The 20043-nt window shown below is 38.8% G+C and overlaps 1 protein-coding gene across 3 annotated transcripts; it reads left to right on the forward strand.

Annotated features, from left to right (window-relative positions):
* Positions 1–311: 311 nt before the first annotated feature.
* LOC108926673 (equilibrative nucleoside transporter 4) lies at positions 312–16088 on the forward strand. Of its 3 annotated transcripts, none has more exons than XM_018739525.1 (11): positions 312–481; positions 4431–4663; positions 5293–5424; positions 5979–6092; positions 6876–7004; positions 7246–7320; positions 7720–7985; positions 10791–10917; positions 12828–13015; positions 14687–14927; positions 15560–16088. In XM_018739525.1, the coding sequence occupies exons 2-11, from the start codon at positions 4501–4503 to the stop codon at positions 15691–15693; spliced, it is 1569 nt and encodes a 522-aa protein (XP_018595041.1). In that variant the 5' UTR covers positions 312–481; positions 4431–4500; the 3' UTR covers positions 15694–16088. The 3 variants fall into 3 exon arrangements, with proteins under 3 accessions (XP_018595041.1, XP_018595060.1, XP_018595050.1); XM_018739544.1 differs by having other exon boundaries at positions 7720–7976; XM_018739534.1 differs by lacking the exon at positions 312–481 and adding an exon at positions 894–1060.
* Positions 16089–20043: the final 3955 nt, after the last annotated feature.

Genomic DNA, 20043 nt, shown 5'->3' on the forward strand with positions numbered 1-20043 from the left:
TGCAACTAAACGCATCCCATAAGCTCAAAATTAGACCTTGTTTGTCACACTTTGCAGAACTGTGTGTGGGTGTGTCTCTTTTGAACGCCAGTGACGTGAGCCAGTGTTTCCACAAAGTCCTGCAATCATTTAGAGAATTTTTTTTATTATTTAAAAAAAAAAAAAAACATTTTCCCGCCATTTTATTTTCCGGTGACGTAGCAAACAGGTACAGCAAAGACCAAAAACACACACGGCACATCTCTAAGGTCCAGGCGGTTTTTCGTTTCCGTTTTCTTACCTTTTGAGGCACCAACTTCGTCATTTCCGTAGTGCTCGCGCTGCCCGTGAGCGGATTCTTCGTATTCCATACTTTCCACACACGCAGCCACTTCAGTTGTTAACATTAAAAAACCTGAAGTGGAATGCGAAGTGATTTTTTTTTTCCCTCTTTGAAACGCTGTATTGCATCTACTTAGAAAATACTACTCGTCGACCTCGCGTAAGTTATGGTCACCTTTAGTAAGATAGGTGGTGTAATTTTACCGTACAGCCAGTGTTCTATTCAAGTCAAGTAGCTTAAGTTAAGAAGGTTTCTATAGTGGGATTCGAACCAAGAACCACATGGCATCACCTGCACTCGTACTGACTGTGCTAAAATGGAACGCCTCTAGAATCAATAAGTTGACTCAATCGGTAAACAACACAGCTAAGATGTGCGGTCTTTTGACAGTGTCTATCTACTATCTGAAACGACACTCGTTTCAATGGCCGAACTTATCAGTTCGTCTCTGCTGAAGCGCGGGATGCTGTTCAGAGTGGGCGGGGCTATGCGGGGCGGGGCGCAGCAGATCGGGGTGGGGCGAAGCGGGGCGGGGCGGGGCGGCGCGAGCCTCTTCCTGCGCTTTGGCATTATGGATGGAGACCGAAGGGATTGGGAGTCGGGGGCGCTTCCTCAAGGGTATAACCCGTACGATGGTGAAATTAGGATGTCGTGAAGAACTGGATATACATTTTTATTTTTTTGTTTGATGGAAAAAATATTCACAAACGGAAACCGAAGGGATAGTATAATCGAGAGGTAGGAGTTTACCTGTCTTTCTATGAAAAAAGGACCAGTTTGTTTAGGCGAAACACGTTAGGAAACAAAATTCGTGTATCATGTACGGTAATACTAATTAATTTTGCTTACAGATAACATGATCATGATTCACGATTAAGAGGAAACCAGTTGCTCATAGTAAATACTGTTACTCCCTCCTTTAAAATTAAAAGAAACCCGGTTGGTACAAACCCGTTTGCATTTTTTCCATAAAAACTCTCAAAATCGCTTTTTTAATAAATTATATTCGTGATGGATTACTTTTTCTATCCTTTTTTTTCTAAATGGCTTGGATATTCCGAAATACCGTATTGTATTTAAAATAAAGTGTGAGCGCCCCCTTCCGTTGAGAGCAAAAACATTTAAAAACAACCACATTAGCAAATGCTCTATTCTGAAATGCTACGGTATTTAAAAAGTGTTAAGGATTACATATTCTTACATTGTAATTGCTGTATTTGTAGATATGCATATGCTGAGATTAATGTATTCACAGTAGTGTTAATGCATGGCGTCTCTTTTGCCCCTTTAGAATATATGTGGAAAGACACACTGGAAATGCAGCCAGTTATAAACACAAGAAATTAAATATAATTTAAATTTATGTTATACGTGACATTAAGAACTGGCTGGAAAAAGTTAAAGCTAAAATATGACTGAACGCTGTACTGCAATGAATCACCCACCGCACACATTTAGAATAATGTATAGATTTGTGGGAGTTAAAAAGTGAGATGGTTTCAAGTGTCTTTAAATTCACATTTTTCCCCTGGTTTGTTAATGATGGCAGATGTTTTTTCATTATTCTGTTATGAACAAATGCAGCATTCGTTTCCTGTAGTGCTGGAGAGCCCTGCACTGCCGCAGGCTGTTGCTGTTCCAGCACTTCTCTGCTTTCTCCTTAATTAAACTGCACAAGGGCCTGAAAGGAGGAGCCTGATGGACCTGTGCATAAATCTGATGGGTATACTGTGATTTCACAAAAGTGCCATATATTTTGAATATGGAAGTATTTACGACCTTTTTTCATTAACTTGATTTACCTTAATTCATTGCACCTTAGAATATCTTGTCACGACATCGTTTCTTTTTCATCCCAAGCCATTCTTCATAAAATATTATTGCACTGTAACTGGCCACAGATCTTACATAGAGAGTGCATTTGAATAGGGCTGTGAACAAGAAATTTTAGTGACAATGTTAATAGGAGGCCATGATGATGGTCTGTTCACCTCTGTCTAAACTAGGAATGCTGAAAACAGCAAAATTTTTGAATAAAGATAAGATTTGATGACACTTCTGAATGAAAGGCAAAAATCTTAACAATTGGGTAGCATGATGTAGACTCCATACCCACCCTTGAATAATCCAGTATAGCCTGGAACCAGTTAGTCATATCTTGAATTTTTGCCACCCATTACTAAAATGTTACATTTGGTAGTGAAACCCCATCTTGTTTTTTTGGGTGAGTTTTTTGGGCAGTTTAATTATGGACCTTGTATTGTTCCATAGAAATCTATCTGTCCCAGAAGCACTGGGTGCAAACTTGAGGGGGGTACACCCAGTCCATGGGTAGACAGACAGCTAATTTATCTTCACAAATTCTCAAGGAGTCCACACACACACACACACACACACTTTCTGACCTGCTTGTCCCATACAGGGTCGCGGGGAACCAGAGCCTAACCCAGCAACACAGGGCATAAGGCTGGAGGGGGAGGGGATGCACCCAGGACAGGACGCCCCAAGCAGGACTTGAACCCCAGACCCACTGGAGAGCAGGACCTGGTCCAACCCACTGCGCCCCCCCTTCAAGGGGTGTAATTTAAAAAAATAATCTCACAAGTAGCAGGGTATTTTTTACCCTGTATAGATATAGCAGAGGAGAAACATTTACCTGGACAAGATTAACTTTGCCAAATACTGAAATAGTAGAGGTCTACAAAACCAGATATTCTTTAGTTGTAATAGCTGTCTAGGAGTGACAAAAATTCCTAGGTATCTAAAACCAGAATTTACTAGTTTAAAGGAGAATCACCAACTGGAATTACATTTACATTTATTCATTTAGCAGATGCTTGTCTCCAAAGCAACGTACATCTCAGAGAATATGCAATTTGTGCATTACATTAGGAGAAAGAGACAGACATGTGATTCTTAAGTAACTTTATGCACCAGTGTTCATTGGATGAGTAGGTGTACAAAACTCAGGATAGACTAACCCTGATAACCTTCCTACAAATTTTGTCTTATTATTATTTTTAAAAAGGTACACAAACATTTACATACAATACAGGAGTAGCGGCTGTGTAAAGGCTTATCTGGGCATGGTCATAAAGTCACGGTGCATAAACATTTACACCATAGATGAGCTTGAGCAGGGGGATGCAGTGGTGCAGCACGTTTGGCCAGGGCCTGCCCTTTGGGCAGTCTGGGTTCCAAGACCCACTTGGGGTGGCTTGCAATGGACCGTTGTCCCGTCCTGGGTGTGTCCCCTCCCCCTCCAGCCTTATGCCCTATGTTGCCAGGTTAGGCTCCAGCTCACTGTGACCCTGCTTGTGGCGAGCAGTTTCATTTTAGTGTCTGTGTGTGTGTAATGAGCTTGAGAGATCTTGGGCAAAGTGAGTCTGGAAAAGATGAGTTTTCAGACCCTTCTTGAATGTAGACAGAGTTTCAGAAGTTCTGAGTGAGAGGGAGGTCATTCCACTGCAACGGAGCCAGAACTGAGAACCTCCGTGCATAGGACCATCAAGCAAGCAGAAGTAGAATTAAGAGAAGTATTCAGTTTCATAACCAGAAATTTAGAGATTGATTTTATAACCTAGGAATTTACTGCTAGGTAACTATGCACTAGTTAGTACTATAATAGTAACCACCTTTAAATCTGCTGGCACAGATGTTTTAGGTTTACTCAAGTATAACAGTACATCATCCAGAGACATGCCCATTCTTCTACTTTTATTCCAGATATGTGCTGATTGCTATTAAAGCTTCTGCCGAAAAGGCAAAATTATAAGTATGACTGCTTAGGGGAGAGAGCTTCGCCGGCACCCTCTTGCAAGATATGATCTGTCTGAAGACAGCTGTTTCTGTCAATTTGTGCTGAAGGGTTTGCAGACCTTGAATAGCTTAATAAATGTTTATTATTATTTTTCTTACTATTATTAGTGACTCACCCATTTATACTGCTGGAAATTTTTAGCAGGCCAACTCAAGTTAACTGGGGTTAAGTATACAGTCGTGTATACTAAAAGGTTCACAAACTTTCAAGCACCACTGTATATGTCTGATATATGTACATGGGTACCTACAGTAGCAGTCACTTTGCTGATGTCGATGCTTGTTCCAGAAGCCTCTAGTCACCTCTCTCAGACACCGCTTGACCTGGGAACAAACTTCTGTCAAGTTTTGACCCCAGGATGGGTTCCTTGGGGGCTGAAAGTTGTAGCCATCCCACCTCTGCCTTGACCCCTGAGGACAATGTGGTGATGAGCTTCAGTTTTGAGAGCTACCAGCTGGAAGAAGATGAGGTGCAGACCAAGGACATCTCCAACAAAGGGGTCCTGACTTTCATGGAACCAGGTGAAAAGCATGCAATTTAGCTTAAGAGTTCCTCAGAATGATTATTTGGTTCCACTGGGTATGTCTGAAAGGCAGTACTGCAACTTTTTTTGCACTGTACTGTATATGTGTACATTTAAGGTATCAATCCAGGTAAGGCACTAAATGTTTTGTCTTGTCACGGTGAAGTAACCACTGAGGATTCACTAAAGCAGCCCATTAGAGCTGAAATGTGCTTGTAATGGAGTGATTTCTCACTAAGAAGCAAACACACAGTTATTAAAATTAACTGTTAAAAATAAAAGTTGCTGGGGTATCTTAAATTAATAATGCCTATTAAACACAATATCTGACTTTAATGACCTTTGAATTCCTCATGCTGCTTAAAAGTCAAGACGCTGGTTTGCCAATCAAGGTGCTAGCATAAAATAAAAGAAAAAAATTGCTGAACATCAGTTTCAGTTAAGGCACAGTCTCAATAGCCTTTTCTTTATTAATGAGACCTGCACAGCCAGCACGATAATGCAAAAGGTTGACCTCCCTGTCCCCTAAAAGTTACATTGACAGCCTGTAAATTGAATTATTCTCTAAACAGAGCTGAAGGGATACTGAGTGTATAATCTAACTTCCCCTTATTCCTCTTTCCTTAGCATTTGATGAGCCTGCTCCAGAAGACCGTTATCGTGGGATATATTTTGCCATGCTGCTCGCCGGGGTCGGCTTTCTGCTGCCATATAATAGCTTTATTACTGATGTGGACTATCTGCATCATAAGTTTCAAGGTACTGTTGCATAAGGTACTTCTGCTTCAGTTATTTTAGAGCAGGGGTGGTCTCGCTTGGTCTTGGGTGGCCTTAGTCTGTCAGATTTTAAGAAATGCATCTTAATTTTATTCCCCAAATTGTGCCTGAAACAGCAGTTGTATCGACTCGCTACGAAGAATTTAAGACCTGACGTAAAGCAGAAAATGACCGACACCACAGCCCTTGAAGAACAGAGCTGGTCACCCCTGTCTTAAGGCAAACTACATACAATAGTACCTGCACTGGATTTTTATTTTCTAAATGTAGTCAAATTGATTATTACAGATTGATTAACCTTTAATTACCCATTAATTTTAGTTTCTGTGTGAATTCATATTAATTTTACAAAAATTTATCTGATTCATGTTATTTAACATGTAACATGAATGTATGTGTGATTTGAAGTCAAATGTATATGTGAACATATGTTTGAAAAACAGTGGCGACACAATGAAGGATTTTTCTATGAGTTGAAAGAGGCCAAGTATGACAGGTCAGCATCCCTAATGTGTCGTTGTCTTCCCATATTGCAGGAACATCAATTGTTTTTGATATGAGCCTAACATACATCCTGGTGGCTCTGGTGGCAGTGATACTGAACAATGCCCTGGTGGAGATGCTCAGTCTTCATACCAGGATCACAGTAGGTGTGTGAGAAATGTAGAGATGTGGTCTGCAGGATGTGAGATCCACACACTGTATGTCCTGCACAGATGCCACTGGATGAGGTGATACACACTGGAAATGCTCTATAAGCATTGTTACTGATAATATGAAATTAAGGTATAGTGTATTAAAAGTGCTATCATGAAGCGCTACCAGGAAGTGAGTCTTTGTCTTTTTTCTGTGGGATGTACAGGAGATAGGATTGTAGTGTCTGGTTATAAAGTGCCACCTAAAATTTCATGAGGTAGTTTGTCTTATTCATGTCCTATTCCTATTACAGCAGAATACAAGCCCTTCAGCACTGCAGAATAAACTTTAAGGTCCATTGAACACTTGCATTTAGCTTTATTAAGATTAATTTACCTAAAAAGCCTGGTAAGAGACCAAATAGGAGTTTAATTTTAATGTTGTTACTTCAACATGGAATATTAAATTATGGCTTAGATAAAAAGAGATGGGCCTGTCTTAGGTTTAGTAGCTGCTCGCATCAGATGAGGGTTTTTTTAATCGAGTGTGTGGTATTTATTGCAGTAAACACTGTAATATGACATCATGCTTCACAAACCATTGTAGCTGTTCCGTAAATAGCAGGTTTGTGCATGACCGTGTGCCAAACTGAACATGGAGGCGTAAACTGATTGTAACTGAATTGATGTGTGATTTTATGAGTCAGGTTCATGTGAGAAGTACTTGTATGTTGCCAGCGTGTTAAAATCTGAAACCTACACAAACCTATTTGCTTGGATGCTGTTTTTCTCTTCAAGGGTATCTGTTTGCTCTGGGTCCTCTGTTGTTTGTCAGCATTTGTGACGTCTGGTTAGAGCAGTTCAGCACCAAGCAAGCCTACGTCATCAACCTTGTGGCGGTGGGGGTTGTGGCATTCGGATGCACAGGTATCTCTGCACAGAGGGTTTTTAATCAGGCCCATCTGCATATTTAAATAATCTTGTCATTGATCTGATCCCAGATTGCTCTGATATTCACTGTAATGAGACATTTTGTATTTATTATATTTTGTTTTGTACTGCACACATGAAAAGCTGTTGGTGACCTTAGCTATACAAAATGATTGATGTAATTACTGAGCAGTTTAATAGTTATTCATTTAATAGTGTTTGCCCTGACCTTTTCTAGTCCAGCAGTCCAGTTTCTATGGTTACACAGGAATGCTTCCAAAGAGATACACACAAGGAGTGATGACTGGGGAAAGTAAGTTGTCTTTCACTATTATGTGATTATGATGCTTATGACAGCTATCTGTCCATGGACATCAAACAGCCTTTTTCTTAAATTTGTTAGCAATTGGATCATATTTCATACCTTGGGATGAAATTGTATGTGGCAGCTAAAACACCTTATTGAAAGTTACTGTGATGAAATATTCAGTGGTGTTGTTTCTTTTCGGCTCATCATACCTCACTTTAGCAACACTCATCTGCCTTATAGAACACTTGTTCCAAAGAATTATTATTCTAACTATGATTATTCCAAATAAGATTTTTTTTCCCAAAATCTGACCAGTTATAAAACAAACTGAAGGTTTGCAAGTATTATTTTTGTTTTTTTAATTGGCTTCAATGACAATGAGGTCACTTCCTGTTTGCACAGGTACTGCGGGCGTAATTATTTCCCTGAGCCGCATCTTCACAAAGCTGCTGATCGAGAATGAGAAGAAGAACACCATCATTTTCTTCTTCATCTCCATCTGCATGGAGCTCTTGTGCTTTGTGCTTCACTTGCTGGTGCGCCGGACGCGATTTGTTCAGTACCACAAAAACCGTGCCTGCCGTGGCCTCGGTGAGGTCAGCTGCCCTGCTAACCATGGCAATGGATATCGCATCCACCATGATGTCATTTCTGAGGAAGTAAGATTCGTAAGTTTGCCTTTGCTTGGATTACAAACCTATCTGAAGATTTGCTGGGGAAAAATGACAATCAACAATACAGACAGATATTGCATATTTAAAAATGTCTGGGGCACATTGTCTCTCATATTTAAAGACAGAAAGTTTCATCTGAACACTGATTTCTGGGGCATAAACATGTTCAGAATGTGCTAATTGGTTTGCATCCCAAAGGAAAGTCTAGATAACAGGAGCTGCAGGCTGCAGAGATCATTGTTGTAAGGTGTCAGTGCTGCTTTAGAGCGAGACGCGACCATTTGTCACGCAATTAGTCACGCCAGAGAGTGCACCTGCAGTGGGTCTGCAGCCAAATGCTTGTCTCTTCTGCACCCTGGATAACGGTAATAATAGACAAGCACATGCTTTGTGATTGCTTGATTACCTAAAAGGTTACCTGCCATTTGGCTGCCTCTGTTTCCTCATTGTCCATGAGTGGGACATAGCGCATTGTACTCACTCCAGGAGCCGTGTTTCAGAGTATTACAGTGGCAGTTGATAGCATACTGGTTAGAGCTGCTGCCTTTGGATCCGAAGGTTGCTGTTTTGAGTCTCACATACTGCTGCAGTACCCTTGAGCAAGGTACTCACTCCTAATTGTTCCAGTAAAAATACCCAGATTTATAAATGGTTAAATAATTGTAAGGTAAGTCACCTTAGAGAAAAGTGTCAGTTAAATGAATAAATGTGTCTTACTCAGTGAAGCCAGCCATGCTCAGCATTTACAGCCATGGCAGGGCAGCATATTTTATATATTCCATATATAATATATATACATATATATGCTTTTGGCTGATTAACATGATCCATTCTTTGACAATGTTATTACTTCAGATTGCCCGTGCAAGTTGTTGTCGATTTACAATTACCTAGCTTTGTAGAGTTCTAATGTCAGCAGTGAAGGAAAATCTAAATGTGAGAATGTTTTTTTTTTCATTTTTAATTCATGAAGTGGAATCATTTATGGCCAAGCTGCAGCACTATAAAATAAAGTCTTTAGGTTCTTTTTGTACATCTGAGGTTTGAAGTGCAAATCCTGAAGAGTTCAGGAGATTTTTGTTCCAGCGGGACTTTGTACAATCCAGTTCACAAACTCCTGCCCCTCAGAACCAATATGGTCCTGTCAGATATCTTTCTATTTGCGTATCAGGTTATAAGACGATGGCCTTTCAAATATCAGCGTTATACTTTTTTTTTCCCCAAAAAAAAGTCACTTCACTCTTCTCAGTAGAATGTGTTTGATAATTATAATCACAGGTTGCCAATGTCTCTGAAAAACATACCACACCATAATTAATGAAACTTTTTTCCTCATGAGTCATTGCTTTACTTTACAATATGCAGGAGTCTCCTAGATAAAATTTTCTATAAAGCAGTAGCTGAATAATTCTAAACATGTTCAGCAGTTCTATACTTATAAACTGCTTCAGCTGTGAATAAAATCAAATAACACTATTCATGATAAAATGTATTCATAATAATAACAGTATTCATAATAAAACTTGTGTGATGAACATTAGTTCATATGGTGGAAAGAAACAAACTAACTGCACTGAAGAATCGCATGTCTACAACTGTCCCTCTTTCTCTTAATGTAATGCACAAATTGTATTTTCTGTTAAATCAATAAATGTAAATGTAAAACTCAGAGGGGGGTGCGGTGGCGCAGTGGGTTGGACCACAGTCCTGCTGTCCGGTGGGTCTGGGGTTCAAGTCCCGCTTGGGGTGCCTTGCGACGGACTGGCGTCCCGTCCTGGGTGTGTCCCCTCCCCCTCCGGCCTTACGCCCCTGTGTTCCCGGGTAGGCTCCGGTTCCCCGTGACCCCGTATGGGACAAGCGGTTCTGATAATGTGTGTGTGTGTGTGTGTGTGTGTAAAACTCAGTGCATGTAGTATAAACTATATATAATACTTTTTATTAGGCATTTTCCTTTAAACATCAAAGTGTGCTTCCAAATTTTGCCACAACTTCCAATTATAGATATAAAATGGTTTCACAGTTACAATAATATTGTATATGTATTTCACATTGTTGAGTAATCATAACATTTCTGTATAGTTATATCCTATTGCTCTCAGGTAAGTTACCTTGCTTCTGAAGTAACTGAGACAACAGACACGTCAGATGACTTTTTTTTTTACATTGCCTTAAGATTTTTGCCTGTTATAATTATATTTGGGAGAAAAAGCTTTAACATTTAATAATTTGAGTAAGACTTTACATCCATTTTGACAGACATTTGAGGCTGCATCCATGAAAAGCAAAAGTGTCATCCATATATGGGAAAAAAAATTCTGCAGACTTTGCATCAATTTGATACTGACACTATACAAAACTGATTTTGCCTTTTATAAGATCTGGAGATCACTGTTTATGTATAAATCTCCTTTTTATTCAGGACTAAAAAATAACTGAACACTCTTAACTGAGCGGATCTATGTAGTCAGTACAATAATGTGCCATTTGTCTTTGAATACAAATAGTGTCTGTTATTGTTTCTCTGACATTGACTCTGTCTTCTCTCACATTGGAACCTCTTGTTAAACGCAACATAGTAAAATTTGAATTCACTAAGACAAAATCACTTTTTCCTGTGTTAAATTTCTTTTGATAGTTGGGAAATTATAGGCAGAAAAGAAAAGGAGCAATGTCAAATTAATTGCCTAGTTTGAAGAGGGCAATTCAGCAATGTACCATTGAAAACTGTATTTTGCACTTTTGCTCATTTTTTTTCTATTTCATTATATGAGAGTTTTTTCTGTTTTCTCACTATCTTAGGATAATGGTGCTGTTCACGTTTCTCCCACTACGACTGGAGCAGAAGCTGTATTTGCTGGCAGTGGCACATACGTGCGATTTGATGTCCCTAAACCTAAAATAAAGAAAAGTTGGAATAGCATACGGGGTAAGATGTTTTAGGTTTTAGAAAGACTACTTTACAAACCTGCAATATCTTGGTTACCAGTAGAAATTCTTACCTGCTACACCCCTTTTTTCAAAAATGTATACAAATTTATTCCAGTTACGTGCAGTGGATGCTTCTGTACGGCAATCCCGACTCCTCTCCCAACATGCAGAAACGATGTACGGTCTTAATGATAGTCTCAGCCACTCACACACACTGTCTGAAAGTGATAGTCCTAAGCGTCGCCGCGGCAAACCGGAGCCTAACCCGGCAACACAGGAGGAGGAGGGGACGTCAGTCCGTCGCAAGGCACCCGAAGCAAGACTCGAACCCCAGACCCACCACATAGCAGGATCCGGCCAAGCCCGCTTCGCCACCGCACTCCCCTCAGCTAGTCACTAATTCACCTAAACTGGGTGTGTTTGAACTGTGTGAAGAAACCAGAGCACCCAGAGGAAATCCACACAGACACAGGAAGAACATGCAAACTCCACACAGTCTAAGACAGATTCAAACCTACACTCAGACAGCCCAGGTGCTGTGAGGTGGTAGCACTACCCACTGCACCATTATGCTGGATGAATGAGTCCTTTTTTTTTGCAAATATTGTAAAATATGTTGGTGTTGTCAGGCATAAAAGTAACTTTTTTTTTGGTTTTATAATTAATAATCAGGTGACTCATTTTTTTGTCTTGGAACCTTTTTTTCCCCTATAAGAAATGATGTTTTTTAGATCCCCTTCACAATGAGAATTCGCCTATCACTGAACAGATTAACCCTGTTTAACAAAGGATGAATGTAGTTCCTTCATTTACTTTAATGTTGGCATTTTTTTGCAGTTGAAAATCTCTCTTGTTCTTATCCTTCTGATTCATAATACTGTATATGTCAAAATGCCATGTGGTTTAACTTGTGATGTTGGATTCATCTTCATTAATGTTGTTTTACCATCTGTTGTTATCAGTCATCGCATAAAACCAAGGTTCCATTTTACTTCATGCTTTAATCTAAAAGCCATAATTAAATCTATAATACAGTCTAAGACTAATTTATGTAATTAGTTCTTAAGTTCCTCAGTCCAATTTGCCTTTTTCAGTGCTTTGAGTTGAATGGTGAATCATTTGATAGCCCCAAACAAAATCAGATTCATGTTTGTCATGGAAAAAATTCAGGTGGAGAGTTTGTTACAAATTGGGACAATGATGTGGTTTTTTTAATGGCTCAGAGCTGCCAGAATATGAATTTTTGATACAATTTTTATTACCCAGGGCATCACAGATCCAGTATAATCAGGCTCAATTTGTATTTCATGTCAAGGAATTTCCTTGCTCTTATAAACACATTTTTAAAATGACGGCTGTCTCATGTGTATAGACTGTCTTCCATACATTATACTCATAATCCAGACACTGGACACATTTAAAATACAGTAAAATAAACTCCTTTTCATCCTTCCAAAAGTATACAGTATTTTAAAATCTCTCCGTGATCCTGTGAATCTAAAAAACATCCACTTTTCTTACATTCCCTATCAGGGCCATTTCCAATATGGATTCTGGTATGAGCTTTGAGCTGGATTTGAGTCATATTTCCTGTTATTGTTACTCTTATCTCTGCTCTTGGAGCTTCATTTTTGTTTTCCTTTTTTCCTTGATTTCCCAGCCTGCCATTCTGATAGTGCACATCATTCGGTTATTCATTCCCTTCCTGATAGTCCTCTAGTGCTAGCTGGCCTGTACTCTTATCAAGTAGATCACACTATTGCAGCTGTTCTTGTCTCTAGGCTCATTCCATGCTAGAGAAAAATTTTTCTTTACTGGGCCCAGAATTTTGTTGTCAATCTGGGGTCTACATTTTTTGTGATGGTAAGTGTGTATTATGTGAAAGTCATTTTCTCTCTTTCCTTACAGATATGATCCTGCACCGTTATGTAGTGACCCGTGTGATCTGGACCTACATGCTGTCCATTGCAGTCACCTACTTCATCACCCTTTGCTTGTTTCCTGGCCTGGAGTCTGAGATACGCAATGTCACGCTGGGGGAGTGGTTACCCATTCTCATCATGGCCATATTTAATATGTCTGACTTTGTGGGAAAGGTGAGTCAGGAAAACAGTGGTCCAACACTGCACCCTGCAGTCATTCAATTCAGTTCAATTGCATTTATTTTTGTAGTGCACTCTTTTCTCACAGTGACACAGAGCACTGAACAAAGGATCATGAGACAAGGCAACAAATAAAAGGTTAGCTATACATTAAATTACGTTAAATTACTTCCAGGACTATACTTGGTATTAAAGCCGTAAAGTAAGCCAACAGGCTACAGATAAAAGGAAAACAAAAACCTCCCAACCAAACTCGAGAAAAATTACAACCACAAGCTAGTTGATCTATATTTGCATTCATTACAAAATCAGATTTCCTCATGCAATCCATCAATTTAGTACTATTTTCATTTAGACGTCACCGACTTTTGGTTTTATTATCATTAGATTTTTTTTTTGTAGGGTTGAAATTGATCTTTTCAGTTTGTGGTTCTTTGGAGTCTTAATGGTGAGGCACAAAAAGCTTGAAAAAGTGGTTTTATTATTGTTCTGCAGAACTTCACCAGGTGTTATCCATCCCAGATGTATACACACACACACTTCTCAAAGGTTGTATGCAATCACTTCTGCGCTGATGTTGTGGATGAATTTTTATCCAAAACAAGACAAGGGTGTGGTCGGTACGACAATGCCCCCCTCCCAGGTGTCCTGGATGAGTAATTTAAGTACACAATAGGTTTCAATGAATATGAATGTTTTAATACCATGTATGGTATAAATTAACTGGACACCAAATTCTTGTATCATGTACAGTCATAAAAGGAGCAACAGCATGTTGGGAGCAAGTAAGGAGGGGTGGGGCTGATAGGACCCAGGTGCAGTATCTCAAATGAACACAAAAGGTGGGATTCAGCACAAAAGAAACTGTGTGTGGGCTACTATCAATATGTATACATAACAAATATCAAAACTTGTCTTTACAATGTCAATGCACTCATGTGCCTTATGCATGTGCCCCGTCTGCTTCTGCGTGCACCTGCAGTTCCGTGTTTTAGCAGAGCCTGAAACTTATCTACATTTAGTCAAAACAAGAACCATCCAAGGTCTTCCCCCTGCTTGCGTGGAAAATTACCACCTTACAGGGGTGCTTTGTATGCTACAAATTTCGATATACAGTTTCACAGTAATATACGCAAGAATGAAAAAATAGTGGTCATAAATGAAAAATAAATGATATAATATTAATAGATAAGTAATGACATTTATTCACTTAGCTGTACTGTGTTATTTTATAGAAAATGTATTTTTTCACTTAGCTGCCTCTTTTTTCCAAAGCAACTTATAGTGTTAAGCTACCTACAGTTAGTTATCCATTTATACAGTTGTGTATTTTTTACAGGAGCAATTTAGGGTGAATATGTTAATGAAGTACACTGCAGCAGGAGGTTAAATTTAGAACCTGCGACATTCAGATCTGAAGGCAATTGTGTTAACCACTATGCTGTCAACTGACCCCCATAATGCAAATGAAGAATAAATTACATGAATAATAATGAAAAACAAGGTAATGGGTCATTAAAATACTATTTAAAATGTTCAAATTCCAACACTAGTTTGTAAATCTATCTTGATAGAATAGACAGCTGTGATGGTGGAACTTTTGGAGAAACTGTGAAAGCAGGCTTATTCCTTCAACTTGTTCCCTCTCTGTCACCCCTATGCAAGATCCTGGCCGCACTTCCGTACGATTGGAACGGCAGACGCCTGCTACTCCTCTCCTGCATCCGCATCATTTTTATCCCACTCTTCATCATGTGTGTCTATCCTGTTGGGGCACCTACCTTCAGTCACCCTGCGTGGCCATGTGTCTTTTCCCTTCTCATGGGCATCAGTAATGGCTACTTTGGCAGCGTGCCCATGATCCAGGCTGCAGGGAAGGTGGCCCCAGAACAGAGAGAGCTGGCAGGTATGGCTTGCCTCCACACCAAGCAGTCCTAAACCAGGACACCATTTTAGACACCTTTCAGATCTGTCTTGACTCATATAGTTGCTGTAGTTAATCAAATGACACTGTGATCAGGAACCACACTGAATGGGCAGTGTTAGTTTTTTAGCACGTTTCACATCCATTAATTTTAGTGATTTTCAGGATTTGTTTTGTGGCCAGTCTTAGAAGTTATTGACTGCAGCCCCCGTGAAACTGTCCAACATAACAAATAGTGCAAGTGTAATGCTCACATAAAGCAAATGTGACAGTTTCCCATCAATTGCTTGAGGCATGCTGGGCCTTTTTGTACCATGGAAAATCTGAAAACCAGTCCATTGATTCTGAATCGGCAGCTGTCGTTCACATATTTTTTTGTATTAATAAGAGATGAATGCATTATATGTGGCTTTCGAATTGCAATCGCTGTTATAATGCACAGAATCACATACATATATATTCTGGAATAGCTGCAACCAAATATGCAGCACAGTTTTTGTTGACTGCAGTAAGCGTTCATTTTCCCTTTTACAGATTTTAAGTGTGTTTCTGAGAAAGTTTGCACATACATCCTTCATTTATTTATTTAATTTTTTTTTTGTTCTTTTTTGCAGGCAATACAATGACTGTATCCTATATGGCTGGACTAATGCTGGGCTCTGCAGTAGCCTACTTCACCTACACCCTCACCTCCCAGGGTGCCAGTCCTTCTGTAGGAATGCCCCAGAACTTCACCGCAGGTTATTGAACTGGACACACACTTTGGCTGTGACACACCAATGGTGGATCAATAAGTATTTCTTGTAATGTCTTCTTGCTTGCTGCATTTCCAAGGCAAAGAGGTTAACTCAGCATTAGAAGCTACATTAACCCTCTCAGCAAGTCTGTTAGAAACAGAAATAAACACTCGTTTTCTTCTCATCGTTGCCGAAAGAAACCATGTAAGAGAAGCATTTTCTCTTTGTAATTTTCTTACATTTTGACTGTGCACATTATTTCTCATTGAGATAATTTTGAAAGATGGTTTTGGATGTCATGAAGCCAATGAAAGAATGTTGTCTCTGCAATGTGTTCAACCTTGTCAGGTCTCTTTTTCTCGTGCCATGTTGCCTCGCAGTTTTCGTTCAGTGTTGTTTGACTTCTTTCAAATGTGCAAATCTTATGTTGCTGTGTTTGATCTTTCTATAATAAGATTATTTGACAAGATGTGAGATTAAAGTTTATACTTTGGCAAAAAGTGTGTCTTACAAATTATTATTTTTAAATCTGAACTTTGTAGAAAGCACAGTATATTAAAATAACCAAAACCTAGTCCATTGTCCTGAACATTATTACTGATATTACTGATGTGTCAAAAAGATACTGCGTACAGTTCATATCTCCCCTTCACATTGTTATGTCTCCAGAAATGATGATTTAATTAATTTTATGTTGAACTGGAGATAATTTTCTGGCAACACTGCTGGAAAAATGTATTATTTCAAGGTATAAATCACATTTGTCTGTTAAGTGTTTTTATAATATAGATATAAAGTTATATGGTCAATGAAGATATTTACTGTATGCAGTACTTTGCAGATTTAAATTTTATCTCTATAAATTTGCATTACATGAAATTACTTAAACTATAACAATTTTTCTTTTAAATTTTTCTAGAAGTTATGAACCTGTCAAAGACTACAGAAGTGTTTACAATAAAATTAGAACTGCATAGTTTAGGAGACAGAGACAGATTTGGAACTTATTGTGAGGACTTAAGGCCTCAAAGGATTATTTATAAAATGCACAACAATACAGCGTACAACAGTGTTTGCTAGCAATGAATTGTCTTTTTCCGCAAGCTCGTGAGGGAGATAAAGAAAAGTAACAACATCCATTAAAATTACACGTAAGTTAAAAACATTTGCAATATACAACACAACAGGAATTGAGTAACACTAATAACTATTAAGTAAAACTATTTAAGAAAAACCAGATTAGTTGCTGAACTTGGATTCTGCTTGAATGTTCAGGAGTCTTACAGCCTGGAGATAGAAGCCATCCCGCCATATGTTTGATTTTGATTTGATACGTTGCTAATGTTTACCGGACAGCAGGAGAGAAAATAGTGTATGACCAGGATGACTGGGGTCCTTGAGGATAGCCCTGGCCTTCTTAAGGCATCTGGCTGCATAGATGCCATGGATCTTTGGAAGCTCGCAGCCGGTGATGAACTGTGCAGACTTCACCATAGGTCACAGGTCCAAATCCCACCATAGTACCCTTGTGCAGGGTACTTACCCCTAAACTGCTCCAGTAAAACTTCCCAGCTGCATAAATGGGTAAATAGCTATAAGTTGCTTTGGAGGAAAGTGTCAAGTAAATTTGTGTTACTGTATAAACAATGTAGATGTAATGCCCATTTTATACAGTAGATGGAGCATGGGATAAAACCCTTTGAAATGTTGTACTGTACATGGATTTGTAATGCAAAACAGCACCCATTTTACTTTCACTGTCAAGAATACCAAGATCATTTCAAAACTACTGATAAAACATTATGGCTGACATACACATGAAAAATTTATTTAATCTGAATCATTAAAAAGTATACATACAGACTATTAAACAACTTTACAACCAATACACTCATCTGTAACAAAACAAAAATACGTTGTGTTTTCGACATTAAAAGAATTAAAAATGAGACACACAAAAAACTCCAGGAATGTCTTGCCATACCTACAAGCTGTTAAAAGTCAATACAAATGGGGAATTCTGATGGTTTTGACAGCTGTGGAAAGTTTCCAGATGGTTTAAACTAAGATCTTTTGTTTCATTAACAGCTTATCTGAACCTACAGGGTTGTGGCCTCAACATGAATAATAATGCAGAAAGTTGCAAGCAGTTCCTCACCAAAGCTGGCAAAGATGCTCAGGAAAGAATGAGGACTGGCACAGCTGATCCAAAAACAAAGAGACAAGAAATAGTCTCAAGAAATAGTACTTTGCTTTACGCAGTAGATATCTGGGAAATTTAAACAAAAATTGAGACTATGAATTACACAGATTTTGCAGTGTGTGTCTTTTAATTCACTTACATTTTTGTATTCCCCGATGCTAGAAAAGTAATCTACAATCACTGTTTGCTTGAAATTTCTGTTGTTAGGACCTGTTGGAGCAATACCCCCAGGGACTCCCAGAAGGAACCAATTGAAGCTACCTAACCTAATCCCACACACCTAACCCTAGTATAGTACTGTAATTCTATCAGTCATTTAGGTTCCCACCCAGGTCTTTAAAAGGGAGAGTCTACAAGAGTCAGGTTGCAGATTCTTAACCAGTGTTTTCCCATTGTGTTTGACAGTTGCTCTGCCTGATGGGTTCTGATCCTGTGTCCCTACCTGTTGTCCATGTTCCTACATCATGCAGGTTCTCCATTCACCACATCTCCAAGCCTCCTCATTCCCTGTTCTCACAAGATTTTCAGTATCCACCTTCTGCAGTGTGCATCTGTAAATAAACTCTGCACTTGAGTACCCAGCAGTTCGTGTCTGCTTGTGATCATGACAGTTGTCACTATTAAAAAGTAAGAGATGACTTGGGTGAAGCAGGTTTACTGTTCTGACAAATATCATGGTACCTGGAAAAATGAGTTTGTGGATTCAAGGCACTTACACAACCAAGGGTCTCGTTACTAGAAAGTGACAACAGGTTTGTCAAACCCCATGAAAATGATTTTTTCCCTCTGAGCATCTGACCTAGTAGAGAGATAACTGAAAAAAACAAGCTGTCACATGAGAGGAGCAGCAATTGGATTTATAACAATATCCTACTGAAGGTAAGACCTTTGTGGTTTATGGCCAATTCCTCCCTTTTTCCGCTTTTCTAAATGACCTACTTCATGTTTGCTGGGTATTTATACTCAGGTTCAGGTTTACTGGTACTGCATTACCATTTTTCTCAAAACAAACTCAATGAAAACCTTTAAATATTTTTGTTACCCGTGGCATGTCAAAATAGGCTGGCATATTTAAGTTCAGTTTTGCTGTTATGGCTTCACCAGTTTCTGTTTTTTTTTTTTTTTAGAACAAAAGAAATTACTGGAAACCTTTAAATTCTTTGGAACTGAGGGCGTTTTTAAACAGCATAGCAAGAGATTATGAAAATAAAAGTAATCATAGGTTCTAGTGCAGTATGACTTGTCTGGGAATGTGGCGTCTTTATGGGTTTTCTGGGCTGCTGTGAGTGGTTTGCTGCTGCAAATAGCAGAGGGAGTTTCCTAAGGCAGCAAAGTCCACACTTCCTTAAAATGCCTGTACTGTTTTATTTAGCATCTATGAATCTTTATGTACAGTTTTCGACTTATAAATAAACATTTCTGAATAAACAGTAGGTGGTGCATCATCTTGAATCAAATTCTGTCTTTGTCCTCAAATATAATATCTTCCGGAGGCAGAGGACACGTGAATTTCGCACATGAAGAACAATATGTAATTATACTGTTTATAATATATTGTTTGTGTAAATGTCACCTTTTTTTGACAAATGCCGAAAAAATATCTAGTGCTGAAGTGTGATTACAGCTGGATTTAGGACTCAAGCAATATTTTTAAATATGCTTCTTAAGTACTAGGCTTAAAAGGGGGGAGAAACAACATCGGTGACATCTGTGTGTTTGAGTGAGTTTAATGTCAGTACGGCTGCAGAATCCTCCTGTGTCTGTAGGCTTTGTCTCAGAACATTTTTCATGCTGCTCCAGTTTAAAAAGAACTAGCAGGCATGAACCAGGCATCTACAAATTAATCATCTGAGCTCATTCTCAGCCCACTTAAATTACTCATCTACTTTTTTTTACCATCTTCTATGACATGTTCCCACTTTATATATTATCATTTGTCACTTAGACCGTGTATGCTTACACTGATACTTTTAAACACAGTTAATGCATTTATTTCTCGGTACAGGAATGGAAGCAGGAGATGACAGTTCCAAAAGAAATAATAGCACAACAGGCTATATATTTATGCATATGAGGTCATAACAGTCCCAAGACATGTTTGCCCTATTTTTGTTGTTATTCTGGGCAGTACTATATATCTCCAAGCACGTTCAGTGTC

The sequence above is a fragment of the Scleropages formosus genome, chromosome 20, assembly GCF_900964775.1.
Source record: "Scleropages formosus chromosome 20, fSclFor1.1, whole genome shotgun sequence".
Lineage (NCBI taxonomy): Eukaryota > Metazoa > Chordata > Actinopteri > Osteoglossiformes > Osteoglossidae > Scleropages > Scleropages formosus.

Excerpts from the sequence above, each read along its gene's own strand:
- LOC108926673 (XM_018739525.1), top strand. The coding sequence starts at position 4,501 with ATGGGTTCCTTGGGGGCTGAAAGTTGTAGCCATCCCACCTCTGCCTTG. Across the intron at positions 7,005-7,245 it reads TGTGGCATTCGGATGCACAG|TCCAGCAGTCCAGTTTCTAT; the intron begins GTATCTCTGCAC and ends GACCTTTTCTAG. Across the intron at positions 14,928-15,559 it reads AGAACAGAGAGAGCTGGCAG|GCAATACAATGACTGTATCC; the intron begins GTATGGCTTGCC and ends TCTTTTTTGCAG.